The sequence below is a fragment of the Saimiri boliviensis genome, chromosome X (assembly GCF_048565385.1).
Source record: "Saimiri boliviensis isolate mSaiBol1 chromosome X, mSaiBol1.pri, whole genome shotgun sequence".
NCBI classification, from domain to species: Eukaryota; Metazoa; Chordata; class Mammalia; order Primates; family Cebidae; genus Saimiri; species Saimiri boliviensis.
In genome coordinates, this window is record NC_133470.1 from 90,587,079 (window position 1) to 90,611,923 (window position 24,845).

Below are 24,845 nucleotides of genomic sequence, written 5' to 3' on the forward strand. Positions count from 1 at the left end.
ATTGGCAATTTTTGTGTTGTTTTGTTTTTATTAGCCATTGTAAAATTTGTATAGATTTTTTTCGTTGTAGTTTTAATTTGCACATTCATATTGACAAGTATTGTCTCTTAATATTTTATTTTCCATGGATACATTTTCCTAATGAAGTATCCACTGAGGAATTTTTACAAATTTTACTGCACTGAGTTATTATTAATGATATTCAAGAGTTCTTATATGTTCTGAATACAACTCTTTTAAAAATGTGATTTGCATGTATATCTCAACAATCTATTTTTTCATTCTCTTAACTGTGTTTCATACAAGTGTTTTTAATTTTAATAAAGAACAATTTACTGATTTTTTATAAGTTGTGCTTTTAGTGCCATAGTGAACAGCTGTTAGCCTTAAATATATTATTCTTGCTTGACAATATTTTTGTTTTAGCTCATTGAATATACCCTCCTACTGCTTTCTGGCCTGTATACTTTCTTATGAAAAGTCAGCTGTTAACCTTACCAAAATCCTTTGTATGCAATGAGTTGCTTTTCTCTTGCATCTGTTGATATTAACTATTTTTCATAGGTATCAACAGATTGCATATAATGTCTGTTAATCTGAGTTTCTTGTATTTATCCTACTTGAACTTTGTTTTACTTCTTGGATGTGTAACATTTTTCATCAAATTTAGGAAGTGTTCATTCCTCTGGTTTCTTATTTCCTTTTCTCTCTCTTCTTACTCTGGTAATTCCATAATGCAGATCTTTTGCCCTTTCTGGTGTTTCACTTCCTTGATGTTCTGTTCATTTTCCTCATTCATTTTACTCTGAGTTCTTCATAAGGCATTAGTACTGTTAATGTACAATTTATTATATTAATTATTCTAATAGTTGAAATCTGTTGAGGCGCTCTATTGATATTTTTATATAAGAAGTTATACTTTTAAAATCCGTATTTTCCTTTTTAATAAGCACTTTGGTAGACCAAGGCAGGCAGATCACTTGAGTTCAGGAGTTCAAGACCAGCCTGGCCAACATGGTAAAACTCTGTCTTTACAAAATACAAAAATTAGCTGGGCATGATGGCAGGTGCCTGTAATCCCAGCTACTTGGGAGGCTGAGGTGGGAGAATCACTTGAACCCAGGAGGTGAAGGTTGCAGTGAGCCAAGATTATGCCATTGCACTCCAGCCTGGGTGACAGAAGAAATTGTCTCAAAAAAAAGAAATGTTTTCTACCTTTTTATTATTATAAACTTAAGATGAAATACTGCCATCATAACTTCCTTTGTGTCTAAAATTCTTTTTTATTTCTTTGAAGTCTTTAATTGTTGTGGTAAAGTCTTTATCTGTTAGTATGCCTTCTGTGCCCTCTCATGGGCATTTTCTGTCATATATTTTTGTTATCTGTAAAGACTACATTATCTTTTTTTTGCACATATGATTTTCTGTAAAACAGGTCATTTAAGATCAAGTATTGTATTCTGGATAATAACCACTTCCTTTGAGGAGTTATATTGTTGTCATTGTCTGCTTATTTGTTTATTGAATTGGCTGGAGTGTATTTATTTGCTGTGAATTTTCTTATACAGTTCTTCAGCGAGCACAGCCTATGTATGCACATAATAACTCTAAGATGACAGTGGTTTTAGTAGCAGTCTTTTTGTTTCTTTTCCTAATTTCTCCATCCAGCTAGCAGTCTCTGTGTATCACAGAGACACGTTTGGTTTTCTCATTGAATGCTGATTTTCTCTATAGTTTTGTTTTTTTTTTTAATTTCAAGGGAAAAATACATCAGAGTTTGATCAAAATAATTTGAACCACTTTGAACATGTCTTTAAGGCCAGTCTTTCTGGTTTGTTCTGATACAAGAAAGGCTCTTATTAGCTGTCAGTTTATCGGATACTCTCTGGTAAATAAGCTGGCCTGTGGTTAAGCATGTTGCTCTCATATAGCTACCAAATCCATCTTATTTACTTACCTCCAAACTCTGTGTTGTTATCTGGAGCACCATTAAGCCTGAGTTTTCCCTGACTCTGTTATAAATAAAGTCATATATTTTTTTAGGAGAGCTATAATGCCATCTTTTATTCAAATTCATTTCTCACATTGGGGAAAAAAATCTCTGATTCACTGCTCTGAAGCTTTGGGTAGGTGCAGTGACCTGCTTCTCTGACAGCACTCCTGCTTTATGTATAGGGTGAAGATTGGTAGTCATAGATTCTGGTCTTCTCAGCCTGCTTGTTCCATTGTTGAAACTCTGTTGTATAATCATTGTGGGGTGAGGATGACCAAAGATCCCATATTCTCAACCTGCCAAAACCAGAGGAAGGCCTCCATCCTACCAGAGTGAGCTGAGTGTAGGAACAGTGCCCCCATTAGCCACAGCAACACAAAATTAGGGGTAGGGTACATGACAAATGCTGGGAACTTGCTTCTTCCATTCAGATATAATTTTGATGGCTAGCAACCTCACATTTTAGGCTACTTACAATCACTTCTTTCTTCAGTCCCAATTCATTGACATCCATTTACCATATTTGTGTTCTGATATTTTGGTGTCCCAGATTTAGTTCGTCCAGGAAAATGAAGACACATAGTTGCATGTATCCAAATGGAGAAAAATGCAAACAAAAATGCTTGAAAAGACCATGCTCAAGGGAAAGACTCAGATATCTCACAAACTGGAAGCAGTATAATGGCATCCAGGGGTGCCAAGAATATTTTGTTTTGCAGTTCATTCCTGGTAAGCAACATGGTTTTTTTTTTTTTTTTCTCTCCAGGATTTAAGGAAAAACAGATATTTCTACTCTCCATCACACTAATCAGTGATTACCATCCTAGCCTAGAATCTTGTGTGTTTTCTCTGATTATTCAGTTGTTCAGGAGTTAAGTGATGTAACTCAGGTAGGGCGACTCATCTTCAGGTGACAAGCATGGATGACATAGAGTATAATTTCCTGTTAACTATTATATCTGAGGAATGTAAACTGCTAACACTTTATAACAATGGAAAAATAAACAAGGTAAGACATGCAAGGATTTTTCTTCCATGCACAAGAGAATCTAGCAACAAAGCTTAATGGTTCATAGTTCTGAAAACTGCCATGTCATAACTCCATAACTGTTTTGTGATTGGACAACACAGGAAAGAATGAAGAAAAACAGTGGAGTGCATGCTACAGAGCCCCTTTGTATGAACAGCAGTCACAATTCACATTGAAAACATTGACATGCTTTTGAAAGGTGCATGTTGGTCAGAGTAAGCTCTGGCTATCTAATGCATAGCATGGTGATTATATTTAATAATGCTGTATTGTTTACTGGAAATTTGATTAAGAGCAGATTTTAAGGGTCTTCACCACGCCTCCATAACACACAAATGGTAACTAAGGGTGGTGAATGATATGTTAATTAATTTTACTATGGTAATCAGTACACATTGTGTGTTTGTGTTTGTGTGTGTGTGTGTATATGTGTGTGTGTGTGTGTGTATATATATATATATATATGTATATATTACACATATATACCAAATCACCACATTGCATACCTTGAATATATACAAATTTTGTCAATTACATATTTTAAAATATAAAAAGAAAGGTGCATGAGTTGATGATTAGGCTGGGCTGCCATCCTCAAATGTTCTTCGTGTGGTACTCTACTCAAGAGGGGGCAATCATGTGTAATTAGTTATGATTGACACCTCTGTGAGTGGAGTAACACATGATATATACATCATATGACATGGCATGGTGGATACATGGGGGGTGTTAGGTTGCAAACAGTATAATACTTTCCCTAGAGTGCAGACATTTCTACTGACACCTTCCCTGGACTGGACTAGCTCAGGTAATTAATTCTCTAAATTATCAGATGTGAGTCCTAGAAACTGAAAGTCTGAGGAATACCTCCCCATTGATTTTCTTCTGAGATTCAGATTCCTTTTGCCAAAGTTGCTTGACCAAAATGGTACAGGCCTTTCAAGAGTCTTCATGGTGTTCCTGTCACCTATGAAGTATTTTTCCTTTTGTAAGAACCTATTCATAACCATAACCTGCAAATCTCTTATTACTTATTGTCATTCCTCTTCATTTGCAAGATTTTACCCTTCCAGTTCCCTCCCTCCTCAGTTCCCTCCCTTCATTCATTCATTCATCATATTCATTCATTAGTTCCCTCCCTTCTTACCCTACTGAAGATCAAAGTATTTTTTTACTCCCAGGTATTAAAGCTCCTTTTTTTTTTTGTAATTATTTCTGGTCTTTTTTTTCCTTTTTTTTTTTTTTAAACTTTTATTTTCAGTTGTGGATGTGCAGGTTTGTTACATAGGTAAACATGTGTCATATGGGTTTGCTGTACAGATTATTTCATCATCCAGGTATCAAGCCTAGTATCCATTAGTTATATTTTGCCAAGTCCTACCCTCCTTCCACCTTCCATGCTTCGATAGGCCCCAGTATGTGTTGTTCCCTTCTATGTGTCCATGTGTTCTCATCAATTAGCACCCACTTATGAATGAGACCATGCCATATTTGGTTTTCTGTTCCTGTGCTAGTTTGCTGAGGATAATGGTCTCCAGCTCCATCTATGTCTTTCTAAAGGACAGGATCTCTTTCTTTTTTTATGGCTGCATAGTATTTCATGATGCATATCTAAATTTTCTTTATTCAGTCTGTAATTTTTGGACATTTAGGTGACTTCCATGTCTTTGCCATTGTGACTAGTGTTGCAGTGAACATATTTGTGCATGTGTCTTTATAATAGAACAATTTATATTCCTTTGGGTATATACCCAGCAATGGGATGGCTTGGTTGAATAGTAGTTCTGTCTTTAGGTCTTTGAGGAATCGCCACACTGTCTTCCACAATGGTTGAACTAAAATTTATACTCCCACCAACACTGTATAAGCATTCATGTTGTTTTTCTTTTTATTCTGTTTATGTGATGAATTCTAATCTCTATTTTTATTTATTTATTTTTTTTTTGAGACAGAGTTTCACTCTTGTTACCCAGGCTGGAGTGCAATGGCGCGATCTCAGCTCACTGCAACCTCCGCCTCCTGGGTTCAGGCAATTATCCTGCCTCAGCCTCCTGAGTAGCTGGGATTACAGGCACGCGCCACCATGCCCAGCTAATTTTTTGTATTTTTAGTAGAGATGGAGTTTCACCATGTTGACCAGGATGGTCTCGATCTCTTGACCTCATGATCCTCCCTCCTCGGCCTCCCAAAGTGCTGGGATTACAGGCTTGAGCCACCGCACCTGGCCTGAATTCTAATCTCTTAATGCACAGGAATTTAGTGAATCTTTATAAGAACCTTATGAAGTAGGATTTATTAATATCCACTCTTATTTTGCTAATGAGAAAAGAGAAGAAAAATAGTTTTAATAAATGCCTTAGGATCACACAGCTGTCATGAAGCAGAGCTTGTATTTGAACCCAAGAAGTCAGTCTCCAGTGTCCCTGCTTTACATCAACTCACTGCACTACCTTCGTTTCTTCCAAATCCAGTACTAGAATGTATTAAACATTTGATTCAGCTCACAGCTCACAGTTCTTATGTAGGGCTTTGATAATGGCCCTGCTCACAAAACGAAGGAGTTCTGAGAAAACTCACGGAAATACTCACATCAGAAGGGTGAAAGGGATCTGGATTGGAATGGACTGCACTTGCATCCAGTATTTTCAGCCCTCAGCAGAGGACACCAGGATGTCTGGTTATGTTTGTCTACTAATATCTCATGGAGGTTGAGCCATTGGGTATGATAAAGTTAGATAGCAGGTTGAATTTTTGAACAAACATATAGATACTTAAATTATTTTTGTTTACCGGATCACATCCAGGTTTCAGGCTAAAAAGTATATCCCGACTTTTATATGGTTATGTTATTATGAGGGTTAAAACTAGAATAACGTTCTAGTTGTCGGTTGACATTAACACAGGAGCAGTCTTTATCTCAAAACATAGGAAAAACTCACCTTTCTCTGTCTTGCTAGAGAGGGAGGCCTGCCTTCAACCCTGCCTTCTTTCCTGTTACAGTGGGTGATGAAAGCTATAAATAGGTATTAGTTATTGAAACCACCATCATCTCATTACTTATGTATTTAATGATGGATGAAGATAAATCCACAGTTTTTGCTTTATCTTTTTAAATGTAAATGTCCATTCCTGTTCCTAATGAATTAGATGAATAAACTACATTTAAATGTAAAGAAGAGTTGAGTGGGGATGGGTGGGAGAAGCTGATATCAAATTATCTACCTACCAGCCCTTTCAGATCTGAAGTGTCGATAGATACTACAGCAATTTCTTGTCTACTCCTTTTTGTTGTTGTTAATATTCCTACTGGACATTAAAGGATAGGGGACCATGACCACAAATGGGAATCAATTTGAGGACCAAAAAAGATTTGGTGAATGTAAATATTTTGAGTCTTCTCTATTTCTGGATGATGTGAGACTTCTTACAGTTCCGTGAGATGCAGACTTAACTCATATTCTGGGTTATGAGAGGCAAGATAGGACCCTGAATTCTGGAGAAATTAGGGAAGTCCAGTTTCAGTGCCACTGACCTCTTAAACGTTCTTCACAGTGAGTAACTTGGAGAGGTATAGATTTTTTCAGATTTCCCAACTTCGCAATTCACAAAATTTTTCATGATCTTGTTTTTTTGCTCTTAAACAAAAAATGTTTTTTAGTCTTGGAATCAATTTACCTTATTACTTCCATGTTATCTCGGGGCATTTGAGAAGGCCAGAAAGATACAAACACATGAAGGCCTGTGGCTCAGACTGGAAAATTGGATAGATTCCGTATCCAACCAGACCTCTAAAGAAAGACTAAAAATTTCAGGGTGAGGGGAGAAACAGGACATCTCTAGGCTGTGAGCCTATTTTTTCTTTTGAAGATCAATTCAAGTAAGCTTTATATTTTGTTTCCTTTCTATAGAAGGAAGAGGTAAAGGTGTCTCTGCCCTTGACCTGTTGGCAACTCCGGACTACTTCTTCTCTCCCTTGGGATTCCTGCATGTTTTCTATGCTTCTTCGCAGTTTTTTCATTAAGGTATGGAACTCCAAACAAGGGTGTATTAATTTTCAATAAATATATGCATAACAAATTACTCCAAATTTAAGCAGCTTAAAAGAGTCCACATTTATCATACCACAGTCGAGTCAGGAGTCTGCACATAGTTTAGCAGGGTCCTTGGCTTAGGGTCTTAAAAGACTGAAATCAAAACTTCAACTAGGGTTGTGATCTCATCTGGGGCTCAAGGACTTCTTTCAAAATTGGCACAAAGGTATTTCCTTGCAACTATAAGACTGAGGCGCTCAGCTCCAAGAATGCCACTTGCCATTACTTACCATGTCACACTATCCACAGTATGGCAGTTTGATTCTCCATGGCTGCTCTTTCTTGTCTGTGCTCTCTTTATCCTCTTTTAAACAGCTTATTTGATTAGTTCAGGGCCACTCAAGATACTCTGTCTTTGATTAAATCAAATTCAGCAGATCAGTGACCTTAATTACATCTGTAACATTCCACTGGTTATACAACATAACATAATCATGGGAGTGATATTCTGTGAAAGTCAAAGCTCCTGCTCTCACTAAATGGGAGATTTTATAGGGCGTATGCAAGGGAGCTCATCTTCAGGACTATCTTAGAACTCTGCCTTTCACAAAAGGGCTTGGAAATTTCAGGTAGCCGTTTGGACTAGAGAAGGATGAGGTAGATATATTGATGAGTCCTTTCAAATTTGGAGGAACGTAAATAATAAATATCTCTTAAAATGAAATTCAACAGATTAACACAGATGAAAATAAACCTGATGTGAGAAAAGAAAAAATAATTATTCTCTCTCAACATGAAAATCTGCAAATCATGCATGCAGCAAGTGAAGAGATACTAATGCAAGGAGGGATGAGAGAGTGAGGGTAACAGGAGTGTGTGTTTCATAGGTCTTTTATATAATCAGCAGGGCCACATATGCACTGGGAGAATAAAGCAACTGCATGAAAGTAATATGACTGGGGAGCATTTGAGCAGGGCTGCTACATTGCATCCTGCTTTGTGCAGTACTTGACTCCAAAAGATGTCATGCAGGTATGTTAAAATATGATCGGAACTTCTTTGAACGTGGTAACTCACATCATGTACAACTATATGCGGTGGCCCTGTGGGGAGGCAGTGTGGCTGTCTACACATAGATGTACTCATTTTTTAATATGCTATTCCTAATGACTTGAAAATAAACAGGAAAATGGTGAGATTATTTGTTACCAACCGAAGAGAAATAGATCTCAACATCAGCACTTTAAATATGCAGCAAGAAAGAGCACAGTCACTCAAGGGTGGTTAGAGAATGGCAGTGGGCTGGCAAACGTATATTAGAAATTCTTCATTGTATCTAAACTTCATGTGTGTATTTGAGCAGAGCCACCACCTTCATCTGAGTGTAGTGCCCTACTCAAGAGGGTGTCAATCACATAAATTAAAACACGATTGTCACGTTTTTGAGTAGAGTAATACATATCACACACAACATATTTGGTGGCCATGGGTGTGAGTGTGTATAGCTGCATGCACAGAGCTGCACTCCCTTGTGTCCAAGCACCACCCTCTTCTTGTTGGGCTACCTCAATTGACTCCCATAGGTAGGTCTTGAAAGGCAAATCCCAGGGACTGAGGGCTCTCAGGAAGAATCGCGTATGTAGGCTGTCGAGAGACTCATATATCCTGTCCAAAGGAGGCATGCCCACACAGGTAAGAAAATTTGTAGTGAGGATGTGGCTTTTCCTCTTTGTATATTCAGAGCTTCCACTGCTGCAGAACCCAACTATTCATATTGCCTCAAAAACTCTCCAACCTATTTTTGACTCACAACATTTCTTTTAGTTTCCAAGACTTCATTTCCCAATGGGCTCTTCAAGTTCCCTCCTGCCTCAAAAGCATCCCTCTGCATCACAAGCTCTTGCTCTTTCAGGATTGAAGACAAGTCTTTCCGTAAGAGTTTGTATGTTCTTCCTTACTTGGTAAAAAGCCTTATTTCCAAAATTATTTGTATGTTAAAAATATAAATATATACATCTATTTTAAATATTTAGTGAAAAATATGTATATATCAATCCTTTCTAAATTCACCATAACCATAATGGTTAAGAAGATGCCTAGAATATTTGTTTTGTTAGTTTTCTGTTAATTCTTTTTAACGTTTTATTTTTTAAATTATGTGGAGTAAAAAGAAATGAAGGTATCATCTCAGATTATTGAGAATGATAACATGTATATTTGTCTTTTCACTTCCACTTTCCTTGAGTGGCTCCTTCTTAACCTAAGGTCTTCACAAAGAAAACTTGAGAATCACAGACAAAAGATGTCCAGCACTGGATCCCTGGAGACCATCATCAGGACTGCAACAGTGACTAGGAAGCAGGTCGTATACACTATAGTGCTGAAGAATGGAGGTAGAGTGGGGTTGGAGGGTAGTCATCCTGGTAACCCCTTCGGATTAACTCCTGCAAAACACCTTGAGTGGGCAAGTTGAAGTATATGGGATTTTGTTGTCATCATCTCAAATCAGTGACATGTCTCATTCCATTCCAAATCTTGGCAAAAATTTAGATTGTAATCAAGAGGAAGAGTATTCTTCTCTTATATCACCACTATATTATCAGCTGTGTACAGCCAGTGTCTACTGCTCATGGTGTCTGCTCCCCTATTGCATGAGCTCTAAGGGTTCCTAGACAGAAAGTCTCACCTCTGTAGATGTGTGTCTGGACCACTGACGGTGGCATCATTGCAAATTGTTCTCAAATTCATGTGCTTATTTTTGCGAAGGTGTGAGAGTTTACGTGTGAGTATGTGTGTGTTGGTTTTTAGAAGTCAATTTAGTGATTGGTTCATGTGCATATTGGGTTTTGGGTTTGGTTGAACCTTTCAAATTGTTTTTGCTTAGCAATATTACTTATCTAGACATTGGTACTGTATTATGGTTTTTATTTTTTGTGATACTGTTTTGTTTGTAATTGTGCTTTCATTTCCAAAGTCTGTGGGCATTAATTGTTTAAATTTGTTTTTTGCTTATTTAGGTTTATTTTGTTTGCTTATTTTTAACTGACACATAGTATATGTATTTTGGGAGTACAGTGTGATATTTTTATTGTTTGCATTTCACTGTGCATGGCACTTCTGTTTGGTGTTTCCTTGCACACTTGAATTTTTTTTTTTTTAAGTTAGAATTTTGGTTTGTGTTTCAGTGAATGTTTTATTCCTGTTTTGGGGGGAGCTGTCATGATTGAATTATTAGTTTTTGGTTCATATCTGAGTTTTCTTCTTTGGTTTTGATTTGGTTTTAATTTATGTGTTTGGTTTGATTTGTACTGAGAGGTACTTAGGGGTTTTAGTTGTAGTTTCATTCGTGTGTTTAGACATGTTTGTTTCTTTCCTGCTGTTTTGCCATATTTTTGTTTTCTCTAGTATATATGTTTTTCAGCTTGCCTTTGTGTGTGTGTATATTTGAGTGGGTGGGTGGGTGGATGGATGTGGGTGTGTATGCATGTATTTCTGTGACTATGTTTTATTTTTGAATGATGTTGACCTTTTTAAAAGTATTTTGTTATTTTTCCATGTATTTTTGGTTTCAGTTTGTGTTGATTCTTTTTTGTGTATGTTTCTTCATTTTCCTTGTGTTTGGGATATTTACATTTGTACTTCTGTTATTTTTCCCCTTTAATGTTTGTGAGGGTCCTATAAGGTTTTGTTTTGCATATCTATGTACATTTCATTGGGGATATGGCTTTTTTGTAAGTTGTGCAAGTTTGCTTGGATTTTATGTTTTGCCTCAGTATCTGTATGTATGCTTACATAGTTTGGTATTTGCAGCATGCTTTCTTATTGATATGTTCCTTTGTTTTAATCCTGTTTATTGAGTGTTTCTAATTTGGGATAATTGTTGATAGGGAGTTCAAAAATACATTATTGGTTTACTTAGTTTTTATTTATTTGTGCCCTGTTGGTCTGGATTCACTTAAAAAAAAATCATTTCTAGAAGTTTTGGTACATACAGCTAAAATTTCTTTTGTTAGGGATAATTTGCATCATTTGTTGATGTTTTTTAGCTTATATGGTATCTTTTTTGGAATTGTGTGTATGAATATGTGTTGGTTATTTTGAGAGGTTTTGACCAAAGGAAAGGAGTGACAGACCTAAGGTTGGGTTTAGCAAGTTTATTCAACCTACCATGCTGCTTCACCACAGGCAGTGAAGGCCCTGGGTTACAGACTATGGGGGTTATACAGAGGTTTGCAGGTGGCCCAGGTACATTTCTAAGAAAAATCAATCATATTCTGGTTCTTAGGGCTAAAATCATGTTCATTTGGGTCAACACTTTGACATAATTTGGCAAGTTTATACACCCATGAAATCGTCACCTAAATCAAGATGATAGGGAATATTCTAGGTCATCCCTGAAAGATTCCTCATGTCCTTTCATGATCTTCTTTCTCGCTTTTCTGCATATAACCACAGAGCCATACAGCCACTAATCTACTTTTATTCACTATGGATTAGGTTTTATTTTCCAGATTCTTTTTCGTTTTTTGTTTTTTGAAATGAAGTCTTGCCCATCGCCCAGGCTGGAGTGCAGTGGTGCTATCTTGGCTCACTGCAAACTTTGCCTCCCAGGTTCAAGCAATTCTCCTATCTCAGCCTCCTGAGTGCCTGGGACTATAGGTGTGCACAACCACACTGAGCTAATTTCTGTATTTTTAGTAGAGACAATATTTCACAATGTTGGCCAGGCTGGTCTCAAACTCCTGACCTCAAGTGATCCTTCCGCCTCAGCCTCCCAATGTGCTGGGATTGCAGGGGTGAGCCATGGTGTCCCGCCAAGATTTTTATTAAAATGGAATCATACTGTACAGACTCTTTCTTTGGGCCTAGCTTATTTCTCTCAGCATAATTATTTTGGAATTCATCTACATTGTTATTTGCATCAATCGTTCATTTGTTTTTATGGCTGAGTGGTAGTCCATTGATAGCTATTCCACAGTTTTTTAAAATGCATTTACCTGTTAATGGCCATTTGTCTCCAGTTTGTATCTATTTTGGCTTTGACTACTAGAAATAAAGTAACTATGAACCTTGACATAAAAATATCTGTATGGAAGGGAAGAGGGATGGGGAGAGGGTGGAAGAGAGAAATTGAGAGGGAAAGGGGAGAGAGAGAGAGACAGGGAGGGAAGGGGAGAAGAAAGTAGATGGGTAGGGAGAACCAATTTCCAGAGCCCATAGGAAGCACAACCTGGGAAGCAAGGTATAAATGTTACATGTCCATATCAGAGGATGGGATAGAATTTGATAACCTGCTGCTTCATTATCTCCCAGGAAAGCTCTCTTAAATCATGGCTTCGTGTTTAGTTGGCAACTGATGTGTGTAGATTTTGTTTTCCAAGTGGCCAAATACCTCATCTCACCCAAAGCCATGCTTTGGGTGAGGTGAGGTGAGTTTGAGAGAAGCCTGGCCAACATGGTGAAACCCCACCTCTACTGAAAATACAAAAAATTAGCTAGGTGTGGTGGCACGTGCCTGTAATCCAAGCTACTTGGGAGGCTGAAGCAGGAGAATCACTTGAACCTGGGAGGCAGAAGTTGCAGTGAGCTGAGATTGTGCCACTGCATTCCAGCCTGGGCGACAGAGCAAGGATCAGTCTAAAAAGAAAAAAATGTTACTCCTTTATTTTTTTTAATTGAGACATAATTGTAAATATTGATGGAATATAGTGGATATAGTGAGATAAGTTGATACATATATGCATGATGTAATAATCAAATCAGAGATTTAACATTTGCATTACCTCAAACATCCATCATTTCTTTGTGGGGAGAACATTCAAAATCCTCTCTTATATACTATAAAATATTGTTAACTATTATCACTGTTCTGTGCAATAACACATCAGAGCTTATCCCTCCTAACTAACCGTGACCCTCTACACATAAACCAATTTTTCCCCAAGCCCCCTTTCCCTTCCCTTTCTCAGACTCTGGTAAGCATAGTTCTACTCTCTACTCTTAGGAGATCAACTTTCCTAGACTCTGTCTATGAGTAAGATTATGCAGTATTTGTCTTTGTGTTTGCATTTCACTATTTGGTGCACATTGTTTATTGGGTTGTTTCATTGTTTACATATGTATTTGCATGTGTTGCATATATTTCTTGGTGTAAACATTTATTTGCAAGTGCATGACTGTGGTGACTTCTGCTGCTGCAGGCCTTCATCTCTGAACAGAGGATGCCAAACCAAGGCCCATGGGATATAAAGAAGTTTCAAATTGGAAAGAAGATAACTCTCTCCAGCACTGTTTCAACTGAGCTCTATCTGGCCTGCAAATAGATATGATGAGTAACTTGAGTGGTCTTTTCTATCTAAGGAGTGACCTTTGAGGCATACAAAGTAGTTGTTTGTGTGCCAACTATATTAAATTGAAAATTAGCAGAACAATTCAGTCAAGTACGCTAAGTCTAAGAGGAGGAGGGAAAAAGGACAATGGTTATTCTCTCTGTCCTGAAATCTGTCTTATTAAATGTGCAGCAGGTAAAGTAATTAATATTCAGGGAAAGACATAGGAGACAGAAGGGAGAGGGAAGAGGGTTTTTCTTTTTTAATCTATTGAGTATACTCTGCTTATTCCTGATGGACCGAGAGCATTGGGATTCTGACTGAAATGGCGTAGTGAGGGGGAGTGATGGATATTTTCAGCTGTGCTGTGTGTAGTGCTTCACTTCAACAAGTGCCATTCATGTGGCTAGAAATTTGTTTGGCACTTTTTAGAGTGGGGTAATGCACAACAGGTACAACCTCAGTGCTGGCCCTGGGGACAGGAACATGGCTACCTGCACACAGGTGCCATTTCCTAAGTGTCACAACTACACACTCAGTGACAGGTCAACTCATAAAATGCTTTTAAGAACATTCTATGGGGTAAAACCTAGAGAAGGAGATGCTCTGGGAATAGCCTCATCTGTAGCTTCCTTATGACTTCATATTACTATTAAGATGGTCAGGGCCACCAGCATCAGCCATGCTCTGTATAGTGCCTTATTCAGGAAGGTGTTACTCATACCGATTAATATTGGAATGGCACCCTCCTGAGTAGAGTAATGTGCAACATGGACCACATTTGTGGTGGCATTGGTAATGAGGAGTGGAATTTCAGTCACAATACTGCACTGCCTTGTGCCCTGGTACCCAGCCTTTAGTGATGAGCCATTGCCAGTTACTCTCTGAAGTACCTCTTGAGTGATCTGACCCAGAACTGAGGGTGCCTGGGAAAAGTCTCTCATGAGATTTTTCAATTATTTATTGCTTTTTCTCCACAAAATGACAGAGTACACAGGAAACAAGATTTGAAGGAGGAACATACTTTTTCTCTTGTACCTTTTATTCTTTACTCTCTATACAGCAAAAATACATTTCTTGCCTTTAAAACCCCTGAAACATTTACACTGATCTTTCCTCACAATATTTAAGCCTTCATTTTAGGTAGCACAAATAACCTCCTGCTCTTCCCTGCTGAACTCCAAACTACATAAACCATCTTACCAAGTGATCTCCTCAAGGCTTAGAGATCTCAAATTCCCTCTAATATTCCTGTGTATCCATGATGATATTATATCATTAGAGTTTGATATGATACCCCAAATTTGCTTTCATTTGAACTATTTACATTTCTTAGCTGGTCTTTTTGTTAAGTATTATGTGAATGGATGAAGTGATGATATATAGATATGTATGAACATGTGTGTATATATAATTATGGAAACTTTACATATACAAAGTTTATATGTATATATGTGTATATGCATATACATATGTATATATACACACATGTTCATATATATTTTCATCACTTCATCTGTTCACATAATAAAAAGACCAACTGAAAAATATAAATAGTATCTATATGTATATTATATATATGACATTCACAGAAAAAGGAAAAGGACCATGTTTCTAGTGTAGTAGTTCTTTTGTGGAGAAAAAGCAATAAATGCTCAGAAAACCTACATGAGATACTTTTCACAGACACCCCAGGCACCCTCAGATTCTGGGTCGGGTCTTATAAGACCTTCAAAGAAACACCCAGAATAATGATTGATGAAATATGGAAGTCTATGTAAAACATAAATCTCTTAAGCTATTTATTATAAGGATACTGTAAGGAATTACCTTAGGCAATTATGGAAGCTGGTGAGGTCCAGGATCTGTAGGGGATGAATCAGCAAGCTGGGGAAGAGAGCTGTTGGTATCGTTGCATTTCGAGTCCAGAGATCAAAGTATCAGGAGAACCATTTTGTAGATCAAGTCCAAAGGCCAGCAAGATTGAGACCAAAGAAGAGCCAAGGTTTTAATTTGAGTACAATGACAAAAAAAAAAAAAAAAGGAGATGCCCCAGGGAGGAGGAATTCTCTCTAACTCAGGGGAGAGTCAACCCTTTTGTTCCATTTAGACCTTCGTCTGATTGGTGCAGGCCCACGTTAGGGAGGGCAATCTGCTTTACTCTTTCTAGTGATTTAAATGCTAATCTCATTCAAAAAGATCTTCATGGAAACCCCCAGAATAATGACTGACCAAATGTCAGGGCACTCCATGACCCAATCAGGTTGAAACATAGAATTAATCATCACAAGTTTACCCTGTGTCATACTGACACTTCTACACATCTCCTTAGATTATATTTATTCATTGCATGATAAAAATACGAAGGTCATAATTTCCTTTAATGTGATAAAACTACCATTTGTACAACCCAGAATTCACTAACCACTTCACCAGAAGAGGACATAAAGTCCTGGAGTGATGTTTACTCTTCTCTGTGACATTCCATAACATAAATACTGTGATTTAAAGTTAACAATGTTTAGTAACTATGATATAATATCAGTACATCGTATGTTACATGATGAGGAGATAAGAGAGACAAGAAAACAAATGGAGAAATATATTAATAAAAATATAAGTAGAAAATGCTCATGAGAACTACAGTTCTCATTTATGTAACTGTCATCTGGTGGTAGCTGGTATGTACAACTCCTTTTCTTCACCACCCATTTTGTATTCCCTTTGTCTTCAGCACATATCTCAGATAGCCATGATTTTTTACCTGGTGGGGTAACCTAAACTTTCCTTTCTGAAGGGTCTGGGCCATTAGTAGTCCTACCAGGATTGGGTTGTTGTCATTTTCTATTGACTTTAATCACAAGGCATAGTAATGCTAAGAGACATCTGATACATTTCAGACATACTCTTCCTTACCTCCTTTGTAGAGCACTACTCCAATTTTCCCTTGGTAGTCAGGATCACCTGCCCCAGGCCACACGGTTACTCCCTTCTCAGACCTCTTAAAAATTCGGAAATTTTGTATTGACTTTTCTCTTTCCATGTTTCAGGGTATCTTTTCTTAAACTATAGCTGTTATGAGAGAAAGAGAAAGAGACAGAGACAGACAGACAGAGAGACAGGACTGGAGCAGTACCTCTTTTACACTTCTGTGCTGAAAAATGAGAGACAGCCTGATGCCTCCTTTCAGGTAAACTGTATTAAATTACAATCAAGTGTTGGCAAATGTGGATTGTGAAATTTTAATTTGTTTCCCATCTCAAAACAACCATATGCCCCCCTCCCTAACTCAAGAACTTGACGGGAAATGTAGGTTATAATGAAATAGACGAAAACTACTGTTTCCTTTCCTAATAGTATTACCATTCAACTACATGTGGCTACTCTTCATTGTGTATATTTCTGTCTTTCTTGCACTCATAGGATTTCCTTGGTCACTGAGTCCCAGATACTCCTGATATATCTGTTGGCCACTGTGACTTTTTAAAATTTGTCCTAGCACATTTGTTGGTGTTTATATGCTGATGGGGGGAGTAATATATGTATTTGTGTGTGCCTTGGTATATGTGCCCATACATTTTTGTGTGCATGTAGCATGGGGATTTTGTTGTTTTTATTGTTTGAGGTTTGATCTCTGTTTTTGTTTTGCTTTTGCTATTCTTATCAGTTCGTTTCATGTGTACGGTTTTGCTTTGTTTGACTTTGGCTCCTTTGGGGTTATGTGTGTTTGAATTTGTTTTCAGATTTGGCGTGCACTTTGTTATTGGTGTTTTGATTGGTATTTCTTTATGTACATTGCTTGGAATTCTGAATTTTCTTTTTGTTATTTGCATTTCACTGTGTCATTTGTGATTGTTATATTTTTATTTGCTCATATGTTGTTGGAACTTTGCATTATATGTTGCTAGAGTTCTTTAGATGGCTTAATTTTATGGTTAGTTTTTATGGTTTTTTTTTTGTGTGTGTTTTCTTTTTAATCTTGTTTCTTTGGTCTGTATGTGTCTGTGTGTGTGGTTTCATGGAGCAGTGGGTTTTAGACGCTCTTGCTATGTGCCAGGTTGCTGCAAAGACTCCTTTGAAGCTACTGAGGAATGGGTGATGCAAAGGAACAGTAGTACTTGTACTGGGGTTTCGGGGAGAATATTGTTTTCGGCCTATTTTTTTCCCTTGAGAACTTTGGGGAGCTAGATCAAGGACCCAAATATTTAAGAGAAAACGTAAGTGGGCAAAAGAAAAATAATTGATATATGTAAATATTTCTATAGAATCTAACTTTGGTTGCTTTTCATGGATTTCAAACAATTCAGTAAAAGGGTTGAGATATTTAGAATCATTTTGTTCACTGAACAAAAGAAACACTTGAGACAGAATATTCATTATTATCCATTACAAACTCAAAATAAGGACATGGTTCCTGTGCAAATAATAAAATTAATACCTAGGAGTACATACTATATAAATAAATTATTGAATAATTGCATGTGGGAGAAGGTAGTGTTATAGACTGTTTATATCCTTCCCAGATTTATATGTTGAAATCCTAATTTTCAATGTGAATGATATTAAGAGGTGGTACTTTGGGAGGTGATTAGGTCATGAGGGTGGAGCTTTCACCATTGGGATTGGTACCCTTACAAAAAAGGCTCCCAGAGAGTTCTGTCACTTCTTTTCTGCTATGTGAGAACATAACAAGAAGTCTGCAATAGTTTGAAACCCATAAGAGGACTCTAACCAAATCCTGACCCAGTTAGCACCCTGGGTCATGATTCCATTTATGTGGGATCTGTCTTCTCCCTTAAATGCAGAGAACATCACACATTCCTTAATATTTCTGTGCATTAAAGGAAGACTTATGATAACCTGTGCCCCTAAAGATGTGCTCTCAAGAGAAATCTCCAAGACAAACTGGCCACCTAAACTCTGTCTTCTTTCTTCCCAGTCCCAGTTCTATACAGAGGACTTTTATCCTCATTTTTTCACAGGGTTTCTAATACTAAAAAATTGACAAAGTAGAGAAGAACTCCATCCAGTATAGACACTATAGATATAATGAAGGTGTGTTGGCAGAGAGTTAGAAATTACTTCTTCCAGATGTATGCTACCATGTGGTCCTGAGCTTAATCACTCTGCATTTAGTTTAGTAAGAGTAAATTATCAGAGCCATCTCATGGTATTCCACCCAAAAAATGTCAGAACCATAATCAAATCAAAAGAAAACATCAGAAAAACTCAATCTGAGGGGCATTCTAGAATATGGCTGATCAGACAGATTTGACTCTTCAAAACTGTCCTGGATATGAAAATCCAAAGAAAAACTGGTCTATTTCACTAATTAAGGAAACAATAAAATCACATTTGTGGGAAAAAGTGTGGAAATGTAAATGTCTATAGTTCTGTTAATGTTATATCATGCCACTCTTAATTTCTTAGTTTTCACAGATGTATCATTGTTATGTAAGATGATAACCTTAGGGGAAGATGGGTGATGGATATATGGGAACTCTCGGTATTGTGTTTACAACTTTTCCATGAACTTAAAATTATTCCGAAATAAACAGAAGAGGAGCAAAGAATGAAAGGAAAACAACAACAAAACATAAATCCAATTCCTCTTCTGCCTAGTGTATATGAAAGAGGAAGGAATGTGAATTTCAACTTAACATATACACATATTGCATGTATGAAAAATTCAGATGAACACCAAATTCGTGATTTTTCTTTAACAACTCAGTACTACAGGTTAAAGATCTATTAATCAGTTTGATCTTAAGGAAGAACATGCCCTGCCAATGAGAAATGGCATGCAGAGACTGGCTCATCTATGACAAAGAAAGTAAAGTAATTTGCAGTGGCCTAGTAAGCCCTAAGGAATAAGCAGGGAAAGTCTACCACTGAGGAAAGAGATGCAACATGGAGACAGATTCCTGTGTGGTTTACATGGGCACAGATGTCAAAGATCAACACGTAAGCCAGGAAGACAGAGAAAATGTCTCTGGAACCTAAATATCACCCTATGCACAAAGCAATGCTAGAGGAATTTGAAGACTCTATTACTCTTAAGGTAATCAACAGAACAACAAAACCCAATACCAAGTTAATAACTGACAAGCTTGATTCAAATGCCACTATCACATAATCAGAGCCTGAGGGGAAAAAAAAGACATGTTTCTTTCAAGGTGAAATTATTTACTATTTTCTTTACTATTATATAAACAACGTTCAGCATCAAATACAGATTTCAAAATGCATTTACAAAGAAACATGAGAAAACTTACTATCAAGAGACAAAGAAATAAAATCAGACCAAGAGATGATCCAGCTGTCAGGACGGTCAGAAAGAGAGACTTTACCATAGCTATAATTAATATATTTAATTATTTAGTTGTATTAGTCTGTTTTTCGCTGATACAAAGAAATAACTGAGATGGGGTCGTTTATTAAAATAAGAGATGTGACTGGCTCAAGGTTTCACAGGCTGTCTAGGAAGAAGAGGGAAAACTCATAAAGCTTATAATTATGGTAGAAGGCAGAGGGGAGTGAGCACCTCACATGGCCAGAAAAGGAGGAAAAGAGAGATGGGGGAGGTACTACACACTTTTAAACAGACAACTGTGAGAACTCACTATCATGAGAACAGCACCAAAGGGACAGGGTCAGACCATTCATGAGAATTTCACCCCGATGATCCAATCACCTCCCACCAGAACCCATGTCCAACACTGGAGATTACAATTCAACCTGAGATTTAGGTGGGGACACACATCCAAGCCATAAAATTCTGTCCTGCCCCCTCCCAAATCTCATGTCCTTCTCTCATTAAATATACAGTCATGTCTTCCCTATAGTCCCTACAGCTTAACCAGTGGCTCAAGCTGTATCAGGGGCCATTTAGGCTGAGACTGGTACTGGAGCAGCTGGGATATCAGGAGCAGTGTCCAGATACTTCACAGGGCCATGAGGACCCTGGGTATAGCCCAGGAAAGCATTCTCCCCTCCTAGGCTTCCTGCCCTGTGATGGGAGAAGGGATTATTACAGAGGTCTCTGAAACGCCTTTGAGGCCTCCCCATTGTCTTGGTTATTAACATTCAGCTCAGCTTTACTTATGCAGATTTCTGCAGCTGGTCTGAATTCTTCCCCAGAAAATGGGCCAGGCTTCACATTTTCAAAACCTTTATACTCTGCTTTCCTTCTTTCCAATAGCTTAGGCTAATGTGTATCAACAACAACAACAACAACAACAACAAAAAAAAATGTAAAACTGGCACTTATATTTAAAAGGAAAGCAGATCCAGTTTTACATCATTTTTTCATTGGTGCATATGAGCATAAGCTATTAGAAACAACCTGGATCCATATCGAATGCTGTGCTGCTTAGGATTTTCCTCTACTAGAAACCCTAAATCATCGCTCTCAAGTTCAGAAGAGATAAATATATTATCTAAATATATTATATATTATCTAAATATGTTAAATAAATTTATATAAATATAATTTATATTTAATTAAATAAATTAAATATATTAAATATAGGAATCCACAGATTCCTAGGGCAGTGCCACAGTGCCACCAGTTTCTTGGCTAATCCATGTCTTATTTCTATGTCTTATTTCTCCCTAAAAGGTGACCTTTACCCCACTTCCCAATAAGTTCCTCATTTCCATCTAAGACCTCCTCAACTTTGCCTTAAGTGTCCCTATCACTATCAGCAATGTAGTGACAACCATTTAACAAGACTTCAGGAAATCTGAACTTGACCTTCATCTTCCAGGCTTCCTCTGAATCCTCCAAAATATTTTAACCTCTGCCTGTTACCCAATGTAAAAGCTGTTTCCACATTTTTAGTTACCTTTATTTGGCTCATAGTTCTGTAGACTGTACAGGAAACATGACTGGGAGGCCCCAGGAAACTTTCATCTGTGGCAAAGGAGAAGCTAGCACCTCACATGGCTGGAAAAGAAGGAAGAGAGCAATTGGGGAGATGCTACACACTTTAACAACCAGATCTTGTGAGAAATCACTACTCACTATATTGAGAACAGCATCAAAGGGATGGTGCTAGACAATTCATGAGAATTTCACCCCCATGTTACAAACACCTTCCACCAGGCCCCACCTCCAACATTACTGATTACAGTTCAATCTCAGATTTGGGTAGGAGCATAGATCCAAACCACATCAGTAGTGGAAAAAGTAGATATCATAGATGAGCAAATGAGGAATTTTAGCACAGAGATAGGAAGAGTAGATATCTTAGAAATTTACACTTAGAAAGAAGCAAACTTTTTTGCGAGATAAGTATTTCTTTTGATGGGCTCACAATTATCTCTGTAATAAACACAAAAATGACAACTTTTTCAAAGAACATTTAGGTTATTCACTACAGTAGAAATGCATTACAAGACATGTTAACACATTTTTGTCGGGCAGAAAAAATAGGCAGAAATGTGAATCTACACAAATTAAAAACTGAGAAAGTAATAAAGATGAAGATATGGTTGGTTGTAAAAGGGAAATATCACGGCCCCAAAATCACTAAGTTAAAGGGAAAAGTCAAGCTAGGAAGTGCTTAGGGCAAACCTGCCTCCCATTCTATTCATAGTCATCCCTCTGCTCACTGAGATAAATGCTTATCTGACTGCCTCCTTTGCAAAGGTTAATCCGTAACTCAAAAAAATCCAACATTTTGTCTGTCACCTACCTGTGACCTTAAAGTCTTCTTCTCACTTTGAGGTGTCCCACTTTTGCTTACGGTTGTCCCTCCTTTCCAGACCAGCCTGAACAAATGCTCATCTTACATAAGTTGACCTATGTCTTATTTCTCCCTAAAATGTATAAAACCAAGCTGTGCTCTGACCACCTTGGGCACCTGTCACCAGGACCTCCTGAGGCTGTGTCATGGGTGTGCATCCTCACACTGGGCAAAATTAACTTTCTAAATTACCCGAGACCTGTCTTAAATTTTTGAGATTCACACAGATGACATTTTATTAATCAGTCAATAAAAGTAATTAACAAAAATATGACAAAGGATGGGTTGAATTGTAAGCATACTATCATAAGGTTTTTAAACTCTACATAAACTAGTAAAATATTCTTTGAAGATAGACTGTGATGAATTAAAATATGAACATTGTAAACCCTAGAGCAACTGCTATTTTTTTAGAGGGACCTAACTAATAAACCAAGAGTGGAGAAAATATAACTGAAGGGTATCAACAGTAAGAAAAAAACGAGAAAGCCAGCCGGTTTAAATGCATGTATATAATCATACGAATATAAATGATCCAAATTCTAAATGCTTCCATTAAGACAGAAATTATCAAATTATATAGAAATAAGAAACAACTGTATACTTTCTAAGACAAACATTTTAATATAAAGACCAATGTGCAAGTTAGGTAAAAGTAAAAGCACGGAAAATATATTAATGCAAACAGTAAATCTTAGAGCTCAAAAGCTTAGAGCTATATTTAACAGTTAATGACACACATACACAGAGAGAGAGAGAGACCCCCAAATAAATGAACTATAAAGAAGCATGGAGGTACGAGAAATAAAATAGCATTTCTTATCTTCCAGCCCATTATCTGTCTTATCTGTCTCTTGTATTAATTTCAATGGGTTCTTTACACTCCATACCCTGAAGAAGAAATGAAATATCTGCTCTCTCCAACCTGATACCCTCTGACTCTTCCCCACTTCTTTGCATCCAGGTTGTTGTATTCTGTGGTTTTTCTGTTGGAAACTGGGTCTGTGCAGCACAGCTGGAGTTTTAGGACAACAGAAACTTTGGTGGCTGGTTGGTCCTATATACTTAACCAGTAATTTTAAGGGTTTTTTTTTTGTTTTGTTTTGTTTTTTTCTGTTTTTGTTTTTTTTTTGATACAGGGTCTCACTTTGAAACTCAGGCTGGAGTACAGTGGCGCAATCTCTGCTCACTGAAACATCTGCTTCCCAGATTCAAGGGAGTCTCCTGCATCAAACTCCTGAGTAGCTGGGATTACAGGCACAAGCCACCATACCTGGCTGATTTCGTACTTTTAGTAGAGACAGGGTTTTACCATGTTGGCCAGGCTGATTTTGAACTCCTGACCTCACTTGATCTGCCTGCCTTGGCTTCCCAAAGTGCTGGGAATACAGGCATAAGCCACTGCCCCTGGCCTATGAGGATGTTTAGTGAGACAAGCAAAATAACGTTAAAACCAATGGAATAATCCAGACAAGAATTACTCTCCTCTAAGGAAAAGAAGTGAAAAGCTCTATTCTTGCTAACACTAAAAATGTGCATGTTAATTATCTGTTCATAGTGTTGTGTGCCTTTGATCCCAGCTACTCGGGAGGCTGAGGCAGTAGAATCGCTTCAGCACGGGAGGCGGAGCCTGCAGTGAGCCGAGATCACAACAGTGCATGCCAGTCTAGGTGACAGAGCCTGACTCTGTCTCGAAACAATAACAAAAACGAAAAACAAACATCTGCATGTAAAAATCTCACTCAGGGCAGGATGAAAAGGGGAGTGCTGGGGGCTAGAAGCTTCATAGTTCACTGGAAGAAATCTTGGTGGCCATGCAAAGCCATAATACACCTATAGGGACTTGAATAAAAGCTGCACGAATAGGGAGCATTTGGTCTGGGATGCCACATTCAGCCATTCAGCGTGCAGTGCTCTTCACAGGGAGGTGTCATTCGTGTGGACTAAAATATGAATGTCGCCCTTCTGAGAAGAGTAATGTACAGCATGTACTGCGCACGTGGTGTCCCTGGGGATGGGGCTGTAGCTGCAAGCACAGTGATGCCTGTTTTGGGTCCTGTGCACCCACTCTTCAGTGCGGGGTTACTTCAAGGAACTTTTTGTGCCTTGTAGGAGACTATACATAGGAACAGTGGACTCCTGAGAAAACACGTCCACTTAGGTTAAGAATTTATTTATTTTTGCCAAATGAGGCGTGGCTCAAATGAGAAAGTCACTGTATAGAGACCACAGCCATTGTTTGTCAGCTGAGAGGTTTTACTCCAGATTCCCAAATTCTCTAAGCTTTTCTCACCTATCAACTAGTCATCATTTGCAAGGCTCCTCCTTTAGAGCTCCCAAAAGACTCTCCTGCTCTCAGGTCCCTTCACTGCTGATCCCACAGTGTCCATTTTTTCACAAAAACGAAAACATTTTCTGATTGACTTTTAAAATACCTTTCAAATTGTATGTCACCAAATTATGTAGAGGTAAGCCTAGTCCACTCAAGAGTATTTCACTCTTTTTCTTTTTTCCCCATTTTTTAAGGATATTGAAGAATGGAAGGCAGGCAGGATTTTTATTTTTTAGATTCAGAATGTATGGATATATACGACCATTAATGTCTGAAACTAAAAAAAAAAAATCAGTTGAAGTATCTTTTCTATAATGAAAACAATTGTACTAATACAATACATAGTACAATCCCATCAGTCCCCCTAAGTTTTACCTCAC

At 37.6% G+C, this 24,845-nt stretch overlaps 1 protein-coding gene across 22 annotated transcripts in view; it reads right to left on the reverse strand.

Moving 5' to 3' along the window:
- Positions 1-3,394: 3,394 nt before the first annotated feature.
- The window catches only part of LOC141582798 (uncharacterized), a 177,988-nt gene continuing 156,537 nt past the window's right edge, over positions 3,395-24,845 (reverse strand). For 11 of the 22 annotated variants that reach the window (XR_012515685.1, XR_012515683.1, XR_012515699.1 and 8 more), the window contains one exon: positions 3,395-21,331. Coding sequence is in view for 3 of the 22 variants with exons in the window: in XM_074391845.1 (XP_074247946.1) it covers positions 21,316-21,331 (16 nt within the window). In the remaining 19 variants the exon portion in view is untranslated. The remainder of the gene's footprint in view (positions 21,332-24,845) is intronic. The other 11 variants (XR_012515694.1, XR_012515691.1, XR_012515688.1 and 8 more) reach the window with 11 other exon arrangements.